Raw genomic sequence first — 17,409 nt, forward strand, 5'->3', positions numbered from 1 at the left:
TAGCAACAACCCAAACACAACAGAACTACATACTAGAGAAATAGGTTTAATAGATTAAGTGTTCTCTGGCACTGTGCAAGGTGTTGGACTTTACTGAATCATTCTTTGAACATAGCTTTTCTCTGAGGAAAACACCTTGTCTGGTTTTAAAGATTTTGTTCAATGGTAGAGAACACAGTACAAATCTTGTTTACTTGTTCCTATGTTTACTTACCTTTTCTGTTAAAAATATGACACTTTTCTATTCTGAACTGGTCTAGATTTAACAGCCAACCAGCCTTGTTAAAGCTTTGTCTATGGATGGAAAACTTTCTATTTATTTTTTAATTTCTGTTCCTTGTTAGTTTCCTACAGTCAGTATTCACGACCATACACAGTGGTTTTGTGACGAGATTGCACTGTTAGGGAGGTACTATTAGCCATGTTTTTCACAGACACTTAGCATCACCCTTTTGGCTCTTATTGGAACCATCTTCAATTTTTCAGCACCAGTTTGATGAGATTTACTGAAAAGGAACATCACTGACCCAGATGGCTTCCCACCCAGGGCTTTCAAAACTGGCAACACAACTTCTATTCCATGTGTTAAACTATAAATATAGCAACAAACACTGAAAAGGATTTAGTCTTATATTTTTAAGTACCTGACTGCTGTGAGATTGGTGCGATGCCACAGAATTAGTGCTCAACAAAGCCAGTGTGCTTCAGTTGACCCTATTCCTCCATTTGGTTGATCCGGAAAATATGGTTCAGTACAGAGGTACATTTGCAGTGACTTTACCAGATATAGTTTTCTCTGTCAGTAAACCAGAAAATTGGGAACAGGGGGAAATCAGTGGAGAAACTGTTACTGCTGCAACCTCCCTTGCTTTCTTTAAAATATCCTCTTGATATGTTCTGTGTTCAGAGTTACTTTCCAGTTTGTCAGTCACCATTAGTCCAGTTCCTGGTTGTTGAGTGTTTTAAAAAGTCAGTTAACCAATAAAAATCTCAGCCAAGCTCCAAACAAGCATCTGGCATTGGTTGTTTGGATGTGTCTTTGAGCAATGCCAAGCTACAGGAAAGCCAAGCCAGTATTCAGACATCACTTTTTGGAAATGGGATTTGCTGTGTTATTTATCTTCTGTGTTAACAGAAACGGTCTGGCTTTTGTTTTTTAACCTTGTTGTTTCAATGCCGGAACAGTAGAAATATAAGACAAGTTAAAACAATAGCTTGTAAAAGATGTGATATTTTCTTTCATCTCCTGTTTAGTAAGCAACCTTGGTAGTGCCATTTCATATAAAGAATTGCAAAGTCACAAGGTCTAGAAATACAATAATTCCAGCAATGACAAAAAAAATGACCTGCTTTGTCTTTGTATTGACTATAAATGTGGTGAAAAAGGCCATTCTGCATCCTCAGCCATAACTATTTAATTATTTTCTGTTGTTTTTTGTCGATGTTTCTAACCAACATTAAGTAAAATGTACATTGTGGAACAAACCATCCATACAGTATATGCCATAATTACTGTTTAGCAATTTCACACTAGCAAAAATTTATTAAAACTTCACGACTCATTAATAGTAAGTGATCATAATCGCTTAATAGAAAAGGAAACTGAGCTAATGATAAAAGTGCTGATTGATGTTTTTGACCTTAAGACAGGAAGTCAAGTAAAATTAATGCCACTGGGTGTTGAAAGTTAAGTTATTGTCAAGTGTAGATAGATTATAAGAGAAACCCCCTAACTAACAAATTTTGTGTTCTTCAGGAGAAAACTATTCCTTTCCTACAGTGCATTGTATTTTTAAAAATCTCACTGCTACATTTCAAGTAACCACAAGATTGACTCGTTTATTACAAAAATCAGTTAAAAAAGAAAATTATCTAAACATACGTATAGGCTCCTCCTTCAGGAAGATATCTCACAGAAATACTTAATATGCTAGCAACCAAGTGGCATCATATGTAGCTATTTATCTCTTTTTCTTTTTTCTTTTTTTTTAACAGCATTCCTTTTATGAGCTCAGGTTAAATATTTTTCAAGAGAATAACACAGTACAGCTGACCAGTCAGTCACCTGATCACATATCAGATACTTGGGCACCACTGGACCTGACAGGACAACTATCTTTACAGCCAGCTGTGTGCCTGCAAAGCATCATCCTGAGCTTTGCATCTGGCTGCTTCTGATGCCCAACTGGGCTGGAGCAAGTGATGGTATTTGAGGCACAGCAGGCACTGGACTGCACCAAAAGGTCTTGTAGCATCAGTGTATACCCCAGTGTGCATGGGTCACAATCTCTGAGGTAACACAGGTAGCAGGCTGTATATGGAAATTATTCCTATTTTAGCAGTAAATGTTTTTTATGTGTGGGTTTTTTTCATTTTTTGAAATGAGACATTACTTGAAACAATAGTCATGGGGGCATGATAGTTCTTAATTATGCCACATCCCTGTGTGTTACGTTTAAGGAGGACAAAGGTTATGGACTCTCATAAATTGCTCTAATCCTGTCCCACTCAAGAGGTTAAATGGAGATGGCTCAGCCTTTCACCCAAAAAGGCAAATGTTTTCTAGATGTTAACTCAGGTTTCAAGTACTCCAAAACTCAGTTTGAATAACCTTCTCTGGATTATTCAACAACTCCCATGATGGGCAGAAGGGAGAGACAATTTCTTGCAAAAATGAGCAGAAACACAGTAATGTGTTAGTGAGCTGAATGTTCATTTGACATCAGTCAAAGTCAGAGAGAAGGACAATCCCTTTCTAATAATGTCACTCAATATTTAGCCTACCTACATTTGTATTAATAATAAAGCCCTCAGGCAGTGAGTTATGTGCAGCCACTGCTCTGCTCAAAAGAGCACTGCAGTATTGACACATACTGTTTTGGAGACAAATAAAATCTAAACTGTATTTATATCCACCGGATTCTGACCTCTGACAAACAAGCAAGTATAACTGCACAGCCAGGTTAATGCTACCTTTGAGCCTTCCCAGTCCAGAATGAAGCTAGCAGTGGATTGGTTAATGCAGATTTATTTTAAAATTTTTGGGTTTATACATTTATATCTGTGTGTGTACGTTGTGGAACACTTTCCAACTGCCTCTCTTTAAGATTTTTGTGTTAATGTCTCTTTTAAAAGCAAGAGGGATGTGGCATACTTGCAAACCCAGAGATAAATACCATCTGTTTAGTTAACCTCACTGAGAACATTGGTGGAATGTTGTTCTTTTTTTAAAATACATATACAATAGCAATTCAGAGACTTGAATCGCAGGTCCTTCAAAAGCAATTGACTAACAGACTTTATTTTATAATGCTACAAAACATGAATGTGTTTTTTAATTAGAGACACTGTGAACTAGGTTTTCTACTTCAAAGCAAGAGATTTTCTAGCATCCTCTTTGGGGAGGAAAAAAACCAAAAAACAATCAATCTGAAAAACCTTCTGCACAATTACTATGGAGCAGCATTTCCCAGTCCCTATTTTGGCTTTTTCCTGGCTATTGCTCTGCAGTTTTCTGTAATTAATATAGATTAAAGAATTTGGCAATGCAGAATTAGGCGGTGTAATTTGTATTCAGAGCCAAAAAAGACATGCGTATCACCAAAACAACTGAGTTTACTGTTACCAAAAAATTGTTTCAGGAAATCTCACTTCTGTCTCTGAATGTAAACCAGAACTCAGCATGAAGCAGACAATTACACAGACAGGGTTTTTTGCCAACGCACAGGAGCCATGCAAGTGTCAGGGCTGGCTGATTGCTTGGGCAGAGGATTTTGGAGAGCTGTAGGAGCATGCTTGGAAAATGGTTAGGATCACCTTTCAAAATCCCTTTCTTATGCAGCTTAGACCCTCTGTTGCTTTAATGGCACAGTGGAAATGCATCTCTAAGAAAACTCCAAACAGGAAGGTGTCAAATTTTCCCCCTCTAACATGTCCACCATAGGCCTGCATTGAAGGTGCCAAACCATTCAGCCGCTTATCAGAGTGCCATTTAAAATGTCTCTGCATAACCCACTTAACTGAAATTATTCTATAAATGCCACTAAAAGCAGATAACCCCACTTATCTGGGCATCACTAGACATTACTAACATTCTTACTGAAAGTTAGCCCAAGTGCCAAAGTGTGATGGGCACAGTTTGTTTAACACCTCACATCCAGGACAGTGGAGAGAGAATTTGGTTTCTTCGTGAGGACACTGGTCCTATCTGTAATGACAAGATATTGATGCTATGAGGCATCATTCTTTATTAATAGCATAATATATACATGTGGAAGAAGGGCAGTGTGACACAATGACTCACGTTTGTGCACTTTCTAGGCAGACCCCAGTACTAACCTACCAATTGGCCTTTGTCCAGTAAAAGTAGCCCTGCTGCCATTATCTCTCAATCCAGAGGAAAATTGCCAAAGGAAGCCAAAACTACCTCGACTCTAAATCAACAAAACAAAACCTAAGAATCAAACCCACAGATGATGCACACTGAAAAATCCATCTGGTCATCCGTAACTGGCTGCTTAGCGATGTCAAACACTGCTTGGTTTCATCTGTCCCAGGAGAGACTGCTCAGCAAGTTTGTCATGGAGCTGTACCTCTTGAATGGAGGCTTCACTGCTGTTCCTCCCCCCCATCCTCCTCTTCCACAGCACTGGCGGTGTGGCAGCACAGAGAAGGGAAAGCAGGTAGAAGGAAAATCCAACACTAATTCATACTGGCAAACATTTTGACTGCTTTTGTGCATCACATACTCCAAACGCATCTTTGAAATGGTTAAACACTTAAGAGATGGCACTGCAAGAGCTGAAGAATCTGCAGCCCTTTATGCACAGGACTGTAATAGCAGCAGAATGACTCCAAGCAACCTCCATAGCTGGCCCAGGAACCCAAGCTGAGCTGTTGGATGCTGCCAAACAGAATCTACTGCCTTCCCTTCCCACCTCCTAAAACACAGATCATCTGAGTAGAAAACGATGCCAGGACAGCTAAACATCTCCTGCTCGCATCACCCCATGCAACTCTAGCCTCTTGTGGAGCTGCCAAAGCACGATGATGATTGAACTGGAAAAGTGTTTTCAGCCCTAAATGAGCAGCCCTTTCACCTTTGATTATGTGCATCTCTACCACTCCCATCTTTCCTTCTTGCATCCTGCCCCCAAACCTTGCTTCCCCTCTCTGAGGCAACAGCAATCAAAACTGTCTGGCCTTAAAATGGTGGGAGGCTCTGCCCCGCCCTTTGCTGTGCAGCAGTTTTTTCATGGATGAGTGTGATTCCTCTTCACTCATAATATATGCATTTAAGTCTCAGTTTGAATATGAGTAAATGTTGAGATAATTTTCCTGGTTTCTAGTCATCAAAATGAGGAAGGGCATCATGAAAGCTTGTTTATCCACCTTCTCCTTCCCCTTGCAGCACACTCTGCATTTGTTGAAATATCCTCCCCCAGACCCTTTTGTCTTCAAAGCCTTTGCAGCTCTTTTGCTCCCTTTGTGTGAAAATAGGAGTGAGCCCTTTCTTTTTAGCCTGGCAGGATGAAGGGGTGGGATGGGTGTGGAGGCGTGTTTGTGTGCCAGAGAGTGAACAAGCATGAATAGGGCCAGCTGGCCACTCTTGTGCCCATCTTTCCATCATTTCCCTCTGATATTGCCTGCTCATTGTAATTTTGCAGGCCACATTCACTAACAGAAAAAGACTACAGAGCAAGCAAATGAATAGATATTTAAAGGGAAAAGCTTTATTTCTTAATTTTCTTAGATCATAGTAGACTGCAAAACAACAGGGAAAAATGAGATCAACCTTGTTTTCCTTTTCCTTGTTTTTCTTTTTTTTTTTTTTTTTTTTTGCCAGTCGAGCTTCCTTTTTTTTTTTCTTTTTTTTCTTTTTTTTTCTTTTTTTTTTTTTTTGGTACAAATAAAAACTGAAAAAAACCCGGAAACTGTTCTCACAAAAACATGCTTTTTAATAAAAAAAGAGAATAATGTTTATTGAGAGGGATTGTTTTCTGGATATGTACAGTGCAGGAGGATTATGCCAACAGAAAACGCCAAACATCGTGAGTCGACTTCCAAGGTGTGGACGGTCCAAAGAGCAATGTCCTCAGAGCAATGTCTAAGTAAGTCAACGGGAACAAGTGAACAGTGGTTTTGGTTTTTGACAACAAATAACCAGCCATTATGATTGAAAACCTGACACATAATAACCTGCAGTGAGATGTACAGAAATCCATAAGATGACATACAATTTACACGAGAAGGTAACTCTTTTTGTAAGAATCTCCTCTAGAAAATGGAAGCATGTTCTAGACAGTTTTTGAAAAAAGAGAAAGAAAAAAAAAAGACCAAAAAAAAAAGCAGGAAAATACTAACATTGGATATCCTCAGATCACAGTGAATGCCAGTCTTCCTGGATCCTAATACTACCTGTTACCTTAACTTGCATCCTTTCTTCTTACCCTCAATTAACCCTTTTATCACCATGATGTAAGGAAAATTACTTTTAATGTGAGCTTTCCCCTGCTATTTCCTTTTTGCTGCAGCTCTTGTCAACTTGCACTTTGCACAAGAAGTACAAAATTTGACATACCCTCAGGTGAAAGACATATACACCTTCCCAGTCTGAGCAGGACTAATCACAGCTAATCATTTCAGTCCTAACGCTACACATAGCATCATACAAACCCTGTTAAGCAAATTCAGTGGCAGTAACTTGAGGGGAAGGGAGAACATGGAGATTAATAATTGCCACCAGTTAAGTTTACCATGTGTTGCAGTCCTTTGAAGAAATTTCTTCCACTGCCTGCCTTTTGGATTTCCTTTTTGTTTTTACCCAGAAACAATGGAGGGTTCTGGGAAGAGGTAAGGGACTGATGGTAATGCACCACTTCTACTGTGACCCTCCCAGAGAAGCAGCAATATAAAATTCAAGACCATATTTTTGATTTCAATTTTTACCTCCACTTACTTTTCTGTATAAGCAATGTGTGACTCAGCTCAGTCTGGGCTGTGCACTCCCAACTGCCAGATGCAATCCATTGTAGGGCTTTATTCCATCTCTAACAATTGTCATGAACACTCTTCCTGAATTAACTTTCACTTAAGGGTTAAAGCCCTTGTACCATCCCAAAGCATGCAGAGGACGTCATTACTAATAATCAAGTCTGGGGATGTGAAAGGGAGACCATGTGCTCCCTGCATTTTGGTTAGCATACTCCCAGAAGAATTCCCTCAGCTCTCAAAAGGGGGAAGAGTTTCCATGGGCCAATTCACAAAGTCAAAGAAGTATGATTTCTCTGTCTTACCCTCAGTGGGACACATATTTCCATGTCTCAGGAGTGTGCTTTCTGCAGTATCTCCTGCTAAAATAAATGGTGGTTCCCTGAACAGTAATTTTTGCATCTTCAGGCTTTCTACTGTTTTTGACAAAAGCTTCCTTCTGTCATATATATCCTATTGCATAAACATTACCAGGAGAGGACTATGATGTTTTCAATTTATTTTGAAAATTACTTCAGAGTTTCAGTGGACTTTCTGGTTTCTATGCTTAAAGGAGTTTATATCACCCCATGGTTCAGTAAATCCATGGGGATTAGCTTTTGTAGCATTTAAGCTCTGACCTAAGGACAAATGCAGTGGTCAAAATCAACATTATTCGGTGCAGACCAGCTGAAAAGCTGGAGCTAGCAAGCCTGGCATGACTTATTTGTCGGCCTGTAGTTCCAACAGGTTTATTAGGGTGTGTACATGAGCTCCACCCCAGCTGGACAGGTCTGGCTGATGGAGACACAAAGGCTTGGTACACATCAGCCAGTGCCGATGTACAGCGTGTTACCAGTGCATCTGTGGTCAGCCAGAAGAATGCTGCTGCCTGTTAGTGCCTGCTGTGATACTGCTTTCATGCAGCTGGCCAGTAAATGTGGACTGAGATTACTGACCTGAGATGGACTACAGTTACTGAGACTGACACCAAGACCTGGTTGGCATCAGTCAGCCATTTCCAGCTCTTTGGTGTTTCCAAGCAGATTGAGCAAATGAACTCAGAAAAGGCTGGAGGGGACATCAATTTGCAGAATAAGAAGCTTGAAGAGTCTTGAAAACATACACAGCCTCCTTTACTGGAAGCTGAATCCCCCAAACTCCTGCTCAGTTTGCTAAGAACTGAACATGCTGAGCAGGGGGTATTCAGTGTTTGGAGGATAGGAGTTTGTAAGAAGTCAGTAATTATGGTATTTTGGAAGGAGGAATTTGAAGAAAATTGCCTTTAAATCTATGACTAATTTTCTTCTGGATTCTAGGCAATTCTCCTTTTGACAGATTAAAAAGCAGTGCAAAAGAATTAGTGTGCTGGCATCACTAAGAGCAGGGGAAAAGGAGCTAACGTTTGGCTGCTTTAATCTAGGCAGCAATTAGCTCTAATTCTATGCATGGCAACTGCTATTGGCACCTGAACAAGGTAAAACAGCAGAAACTGGTTTAACTCTGGTTAAATGTGCTCAAAGAACTTTTGGGAGTACTCTAGACAGTACTAATATAGAATACCACTATCTCTACCGATAAGAAATGCTACTGAGAAATTTGTTGACTCTGTGCTCTTTTAAACTTCAGGTAATCTTTAGGCCACATCTTGAATTTGTTGCTCATGCTTTTATGTAAGATAAAAAGAGATGGAACATCTAAGTAGGAGTTTCAGGAGTTAGCTTCCAGCTACTGAGGTGACCATAGCTAATATGTATCTATTAAGTGTAACCATTGCCTGCAGGCAAACACACTCATAAGAGAACATGAAACAAGGGTGTATGGAAGTTGAGATAATACTGAATCAAAAATGGGAATTCATCATCCTCTCTGATTTTACCTTAAAAACGGAGCCATCACAATTTCCAAAGAGACTTCTTACTCTTGAAAAATATTACTACTTAGTGAGACTTTATCTATTTGACTGAAATTCCAACTGGAAAATACAGCAGAAGTACTTAAATATTTCTAATAGCTTGTGAGAGTTTGAAAGTTTTCAATCCTATTCAGTACCAAACTAAATTTTAAATTCCATCTGGGGAATAGCAACATCATGTTTTCGTTTATTCAAGTCAAATCAGTGCTAAAGAGATAAAATAGGAACTTGCAGTTTCCTCCCCTTTAAAGGTGTTCTTAGTTCCATAGACCCATATTCCTGATCATATTTTTTCTTCTCAAAAGTGAAGGCTGTAATTAAAACAGAAAATCCACTGAAGCAAATGTATAAAGTGGAATACTGAAGAATTGGACAAAATGACCTTCCCAAGTTAAAGGAGAAGTTGAAATACTCAATAATTGAAATGTCATAGAAGGAACTAGCTGCTAAGAAAAAGCAAATATTTAAAGATAAGAAATATTTAACAAGTCACTGGATTAATTTCTCTGCCAAGTTCATCAGAAGCAAATATATTTCTATTTGATGTCAGGGACATCAGGTAGACTCTGAGTAACCTTACAGGCATAAAACAACCTTGGAGGCCTCTTTAGCCCAGAACAGTTCTAATACAGAACATGCAGAATGCAGAACAATTTAACACAGAAAGAGAGAATGTCAGTGAACATATATTTTTTCAGTGAGGTAGATCCACCTTGGTGTTGATGACAAAGAATTACATTTTATGAATGTTATAACTGTTGTATGAATAACTGCTCATGCTTCCATCTTTTACTGCTTGCTCTGAAGGAGCTGCTGTTCTAGCAGGATCCAGCTCTTTTATTACAAGCTAAATATGGGATACTCCTGTCACTTGACATACACAAGATTTACCTCCCTTCAGGGAGCTGTTCTGAGTTTTGCTCTTCTCCTTCACTGGTTTCTCATCATCTTTACTCCACGGAAATATCATACTGATTAAGCAACAATTACAAATTTTAATGGAATTGAGATTTCAAGGTGATTCCTGATCTGTTTTCTTCATCTCCAGCCTAATTGCATAGGCTTAAGTAAAGGTGTACACTTTTGTATTTTCAGTCTACTAATTAAAACAGGAAAAAATTGTGAACAGCCTCATATTCAAAAGGTTGGGCCTTAGAGGGACACAACTGTATTTAAAAAGAAATAAGCCTGGGAATAGGTCACCCGACAGTCTGTCTATGCAATGCTTTGAAATTATTAACAATTCCACTTCCACCTAATTCATCCTAATGACACAGTGGGAATGAAGCTGTGCAATGAAAAGTGGCCAGTGCCCTGCAGAAGATAGATGGATGGCTCCTGCTCAGTCCTCAGCACCACATCTCCATTCTTTTGAAGGATCTCAGGGAGCCAAGTCAGTGAAAGGAAGGCTGCACCCCTCCTTACTGACCAAACCACTGCACGGACAATCCTCAGGACTGCTGCCTGCTGCTGGGTGTCACCACACACACTGGGGCAAGGGAAACCCTCAACTGCTGTTATTGTTGCTCATATCTAAAAGATTCACCTTCAGTGCCTCTTTCACTGGACTAGCTTGTGGAATTAATAATTATGTTGAATACTGCAAAACCTTAGCCATGTATTTCAGTTCAGCCTGAATTTTACCTTCATAAAATTTTCCTTGTGAGCTACTCTCAAAAAGAAACATAAACATGCTTTTAATAATACTAACAACAATGTCTGTGCCACTATGACATTGATGAAATTAAATGAAAAATATGATTTTGATATGTTTACAGTAGCCCATGATTTACACCCAAGTGAAACTGGTTAGATTTACAACTGAAACAGCAGGTCACCTCTATGTACATCCTGTATTTGGACAGTTCCTGTCTTATTGTTACATGGATAACATTAATCTTTTAAAGGAATATATAAAGCCTGGACTAAGCTTGTTCATTTGAGAACTTAACATATGGCATTTCAGTGACTGAAAGGGGAAAAAAATGAAAAAGTATTTGCATACTTCAGAACAGTAGTAAATGACTGCACAGATGAGGTCACCATGATAAACTGATATCATCCACACCACATCCTCCCAATATTTGCATGGTGATGCCTGTAAAAACTTTTGTATGAAGTATCAGACTCCTAAGGGTTTTATTCTCTTTTGCTTGTTTAATAAGATGCTTTTTTTCTTTTTTTTTAAGAATTCAGTATGCTTTTAATTTACAGGAGAAAAAGCTTCAGTGTTCTGTTGGGCTTTTTTTGTGGTAACATGGCTACCCATATAAAACACCATTTTTTCCCCTACTATATATGAATGGTATTTCCAAAGGTAACTCTTGTTGACTCAGATAGTTAGCAGTTTCTTTTGTAATAAGAAACTAATAAGTTGTTATTTACAGTATAAGTGACCAACAGCTTTTATTCTGGATCACACAGTGCCAGAACTCTAATAACTGGTATTCAATATAACAGAGATAATTGCAATCAAACCAAATGTAAAAATCTTCAAAAAATATATGCTATACTGGGAGATTATTAAAATTCCTGATACTGCCTAAAATGTTTAATGTGCTGAATACAAACCATATTTTAAAGAAAGCTTTGGGAATCAAAGATGGATTTAGTAATTGTAATGTTTATGAATTTGTTTTGAAAATATTTTTAATTGGATAATGTCAGACTTTTGAATTCTAATACAATGTTCATTAGCATTTCAATAGATTATACTATCAACTTCTTTTGACATAAACGAATTTGATTCATTTTTTAAATCATGAATCTCATAATCTTTTTTCTGCTACCCCTAGTTTTCAATAATTTCATTCTCTTCTACAAGAAGAGCAACGGGAACCACATGGGCTTTGCTGGTAATGATGGGCTATATATCTCTTCTCTGAAAGCAGCTCTGTTCCCTTTGAAAGTAATTTGCAGTTTCTTACCAACACAGAATTAAAGAGTAATATTGTCTAATTTTTTATGTTCAGTGACACAGAGTATCGTAGAATTCTATCCCATACACATCGCTTTGAGATGTATATTACGTGACCATAATCAAAAGTACATAAATGAATTTCAAATTTTATGAAAGTGTTTATTATTAGCTAAGAAAAAAAATCTCAAAAGATGAACGTGTCAATAAGTTTAATAATCTCTTAGTAAGATGTGTATTTTGCACACTCCAAAACTTCAGTGCAGTTTATAAAACAGTAATTTGTACTTTATAGTTGTATTGCAAATAAGTGATCTGGACATTTCAGAGCAGGACAGGCCATAACTGTGTAAGTCTCAACGTAAATCCGTACATTCAACATGATGAACTCCTTGCTTGAGAAGTTATCTTCTACTTCCAATAGAAACAAAAACTGATTACTGCTGATCACTTAGACATAACTGCTTGTAACAGTCAACAAGCCATCACAGTAAGGTATAAAGACAGCCCTTAGGAGAAATGCTGACTATTTCCTGACATTTAAAGCTTTAAAGAATTCCTTCTAGATGCTGCAGGAAATCATCATGAGCCAGCACGGGCTGCCAGTGTCACTGAGTTAGAACCAAGAGATTAAACCATGTATATTGGCAATATTGCCATCCGAACCACCAAATTAATTTATGGGACTGGTCTTGCAAACAGTTCATCATGTCAGCAATGCCAAGGTCTGTAGTAGGAACTACCACAGTGAGAAAATCATGTCACATGGGTGTGTGTGCATGGCGCTGCCTTGTAACTGGGTCAACCATTTTTTGTGTTGATTTTAGCAGTGTAAGAGATAAACCACAATTTAAATAATATCCTACTTCCTCTTGTCCCTCTACAATGTTTTGATAAGAGTAGTAAGGCATGAAGTTCGTGTAACTTTTTGATCTGACATTATCAAGTATGTATAAACAGATAACGTTTTAGTAGAGCAAATAAATTGTATGTCATTTTTTTATTAAACAAACAGTATAATAACTGGACTATATTATCACAATGGAAGCATAGAAGACCATAGACTGTACAGCTGAAACCCTGTAGCAAAATTGTTCCTCATATTTAAAGAAATGTATCTTTATCAAGCTTTCACAATGGCTGCTTCTTGCTAATTTAAAGAATCTTCACTCTTGTTAAGGCTAGATGATTATAATTAAAAGATAAATGTACTGTTAGAAGGTTCTACGCCACACTCTATTTTTATGAGAATTTAACTGAAAGACATACATTATACCTGTATGTGAATTATAATGGCTTCTCAGCAGGAAACGCAGAATCACTTACAGTACGTAAACATTTAAAGAGGAAAATGCTAACACACTGAAAGAGTTTAACATCAGTAGCGATTTATCAAATGAAGAAGTTTCATAAAGTCCACTCTCTGGGAGAACATTCACCATTAGACAAAAGCCTGGCATCCTTGATAGCCTGAAGTTCAACCATTTTGAAAACCAAAACCATTCAATGAGATAAACAAGATCTTAAGAAAACTGCCATCTTCCTTCTCAGATAAAAGCCAGAATTAAAATAATAATTATTAAAATAATCCAACCAGGTCGCTTTACAGGCAAATTTACACACTGTCTCTTTAAAACACTGCATGCCCAAAAGCCTTTTGGGTTTGGAATGTAGCACTGCACCAAGTATTTCACAAAGCCTCTAAATATCACAAGAAGCTTTTTTTAGAGAGAAAAAAAAGTAAAATTCCAGCTGACTGAGACTGTTCTAACAGGTGTGCCTCAGCTTAGCTCCCAGACCTGGAATTCCAGATAAACAACAGAGGACAGCAAACAGATTTTTTTTTTTACACGTCCTTTTGTAATGTAATGCAGCTACAAGACGACTGATGAGCTTAGGGACAAACAGAGTGAGAGTGCAAGTGTCATCAGGGTGAGCTGTGTGCTTAGATAGAAGCTTGTAGGAAGAGCGAGTGAATTCTCCGCAGATATGTGACTGGTGGAGACTCCTGCTGTGTTGTCCTTCCCAATAGCATTCTGTAAGACACAATACTTTCCTTGGTCACCATTACACATTTCCACTGCAAAACATTTAAATCTACATCATGAAATTCACCTTTTGTTTGTTCATGTCCCACCCTCCGCTGATACCAATATATATCAATGTCACAAATTGAAAGGCATTAAAACAGATGTCAAAATGACAATTTTTTGAAATTTAAAAAAATTACTACTTTAGCAATGCTTCAATGTATAAAATGTATGGTAATTTTTTTGTGAATCTGTGTTTATCATGCTAGTTTATTTTAAAATAGCAGAAGCAAGACCCACAGAAAAACTTCAACTTCTGCACAGTCAACAAAACAACTTTGTTTGACAACAAGTTACTTCTGGATAACAATAAATAAAATCTAATTAATGGGCTCAGAAAAGACTGTTTTCTAGCTTACAAAAAATTTTCTTTTTCCCCTTAATTGCTGCATTATTTGCATTCCTTGGCATCTTTGCTACCAATAATTAAACAGTATGCACATGCCAATACAGATTGGCAGATTATAGTGAACTACTTAAGGAGCAGATGTGGCAGAAATATTTCTCATTGCTATCATCCTCAGTAAAAAAGAAAACCTAACAGGTATAATCACAGAAGTGGAACAATTTAGACTAAAGGGACCTCTAAGATCGTGAAGTCCAACCTATTCCATGTGAAGCGGCTCAGATCCTGTCCACTCAAGATGTGAAAATCCCCAAGAATGCAGCTTCTAAAGAGGGGACAAGCCTCTCCAACCCCGGAGAAGCAATGGGCCATGGTACAAGGGACGAGTACCCAGAAGACCAGATACAAAGAACGAGTTCAAAGCATCAGTTTCCACAGGAATGACTGTCTACAGAGCCGGGGAGGTATTCATGGATAAATCTCCATGCCATTCCCTCAGCTGGGTATCACTTGCTAGGACTGGCTAACTGGAACACCTTGAGATGCAAAGTTTTGGAAGTTGTAGAGGCATTGGGGGATTATCACAATATGCTTTCTTTTACTCATCCCTGGGCATCTCCTTTTTGGAAACTGTTGGAGACAGGGTATGGCATGAGATGGACCAGCAGTTCTCATAGTTAGCTACAGTTACTTGACCTTTCTCATCTAAGGTCTTTTAGCCAGCACAATATGCCAACAGATGTGTTAACATTACTGCACTGTTCCTGTACATGTTACTAGGCTTCATTTTAGTACCTACAAGAAATTCTTAATAGAACCTAAAGAATTAGGAATGGGCTATAGAATTTCCATTGTGTAGAAGAACTGGGCAAATTTGGACTGGTGAAGAAGAATCTGAAAGATACTGTCACATCCTTTTGGTGGCTTATGGCTGTACAGCTGGTCTTGTTCCAAAGCCCAGGCTATGTGTTTCCACACTGTAAAAATTATGTACATCACTAATTATTAAGCTTCCTGAGAGACTAGGTACAAAGGATACGGACTTACAGACATGGAAACTGATGTAATGCTTATGTCTGAGAGGGGTCTTTGAGGCCAGGCTGAGCAGACTACTCCAACAGCACTGGGAGTTTTATGTCTTGAGTCTGTCAATCTGTTCCCTGGTGTATAAGCATCACATCTCCTGATATGAATATCATTTAATTCCATAAATTGGTCATTTGTTTTAACCACAGAATGATGACCAGTTTGTTTCTGATTACTTGCTAAAATCCATCTGATCTTGCGCTCCTGCAGATGATTAAACAAGTACACTTGCTAGGTGCAATGGTTATTATTATGGGATCTGACTACACGTGCACTATACAGCTATTAAAATATAAAAGTCAGCAGAGGACACTTTGAGCCCAGTTCTGAACTTCTGAGTAAGGCTGTTCTTTAATACATTATGGTATCCAAACATAACAAAACTGACAAGACAAATATGAGGTAACCCATGATAATCTTGACAGACTTAGAAATCTTATATTATGGAGAGACGCCTGTGCTGTGAAATATATAGGATTCACACTCTTACCTCATTAAGACAGAGCTCTGTATCTACAGATTCATTGGATTTTCGTTTCTTCTGTGCCTATGAACAAATGCAGAATTTATTCCCTGTACAATTTATGCATAAAGCAGCACAAAACACTTAGATAAATTTACATGGGTTGTCATACTCCTATAATTTCAACAGTGATTTGCACATGATTAACAAATCAACTCTCCAAATGTAACTGCATGTTTTCCAATAACATTCACATTCTCATTTGAATTTACAGCAAAATTTCAAACAGTCAACTAAGAGTACTTAGTAATGACAATGATGAGTGCCATCAGCTGCAGAGAACATGTTATCTTCTGTGGCCCCTTAAAAATGGTGTTGGATGTTCATGACAAGAAATGAAATACGACAGTTAATAATTATCATAATACCATTTCGTATTAAAAAATAATCTATCATGTGCCTCAGTTTTAGGAAAATATACAACACAGGAGTATTTTATCCTTAATGATTCTTTCCATTTTTCCAAGTATTACTATAAAAATAGAAATATGATTTTAATATATTTCATGGCTGCCAGAGAGCCTCTTCTACATTACAAAAAGAACATTTAGTGCCTTTTAACATATATACCTCTAAGTCAAATTGAACTGTTTGCTTACACTGTGTTTGCTTATTATCATACACAGAATATTAAATTAAGTGCAGGAATATTTTAGATGATCAAAAATTAAAAAAATTAATCTGCTATAAATTCAGCCATGTCTTATGATGAACAACCACCTTTTGCTATTACTGTGTGCTCTCCACACTGACTCAAATAAGAAACATTCCAGGTGGCATCATACAAAATGAAAGCAATAATGTGCACTCTGTCTAGTGTCAGAAGCTGTTTAATATTTCCAATATTTCAAGTGAACAGGAATGGGCTGGGCGCTTTCTGCTTTTCTACAGGAGCAAGACTAATCCCTGTGCTGTGGAAGATATTTTCAATAAATGGTGCTGTGGTTGACTTAAGCACTTCAGTGATTCTCAATATCAGTTCTTTCTTTGTATATTCCAGAAACATAAACAGCACCCTTTTATAGGAGCTAACGGTGTTCAATGTAAATCAAGGCTTGTAACAGAAGACCTCAGTTTACACACTGAAACTACTGACTGCACTGGACACATCTGATACTTCCACCTGGAAGTTTTGCTGGACTTGCATCTTATTTTCTGCAAGAAATGAAGATCTGAATCTCACTGTGTTGCGTTCATTTTACACTGAAGAATCTCCCTGGTTTTGGCACTGATGGACTGGACTAAAGTTGATGTGAGAAAGTGCTGAGCATTCTGATATTATCCCCTCAAAAAATTAATTTTCACATACAGATGTTTTATTTTGTATCTGAGAGCCACTGGTTCTGCCAGTGAACACAAAATAGTCTTTGACCTAATTACTGATTTTAGAATTCAAATGAAGGAACTGAACTTCTCATAAGGAAACACATTCTCAGGTTTTAATGATACATAAATATATTAGAGATAACTGAAAAAGTGAAGCAGCTGGGATTTAAGAGAAAGACAACTTTGCTATAGTAAGAATACACACTGTATATATGTTGATAGTTTTTATACATATGA

At 37.7% G+C, this 17,409-nt stretch overlaps 1 protein-coding gene across 1 annotated transcript in view; it reads right to left on the reverse strand.

The window, feature by feature from the left end:
* Positions 1 to 5,936: 5,936 nt before the first annotated feature.
* GFRA1 (GDNF family receptor alpha 1) overlaps positions 5,937 to 17,409 on the reverse strand; it is a 148,656-nt gene continuing 137,183 nt past the window's right edge. Inside the window, exons 8-9 of the mRNA XM_064663426.1 lie at positions 15,814 to 15,870; positions 5,937 to 13,837 (exon numbers count right to left, since the gene is read on the reverse strand). Coding sequence (XP_064519496.1) covers positions 13,676 to 13,837; positions 15,814 to 15,870 — 219 coding nt within the window. The 3' untranslated portion in view covers positions 5,937 to 13,675. The remainder of the gene's footprint in view (positions 13,838 to 15,813; positions 15,871 to 17,409) is intronic.

Source organism: Pseudopipra pipra, chromosome 8 (genome assembly GCF_036250125.1).
Source record: "Pseudopipra pipra isolate bDixPip1 chromosome 8, bDixPip1.hap1, whole genome shotgun sequence".
In the NCBI taxonomy this organism is placed as follows: domain Eukaryota; kingdom Metazoa; phylum Chordata; class Aves; order Passeriformes; family Pipridae; genus Pseudopipra; species Pseudopipra pipra.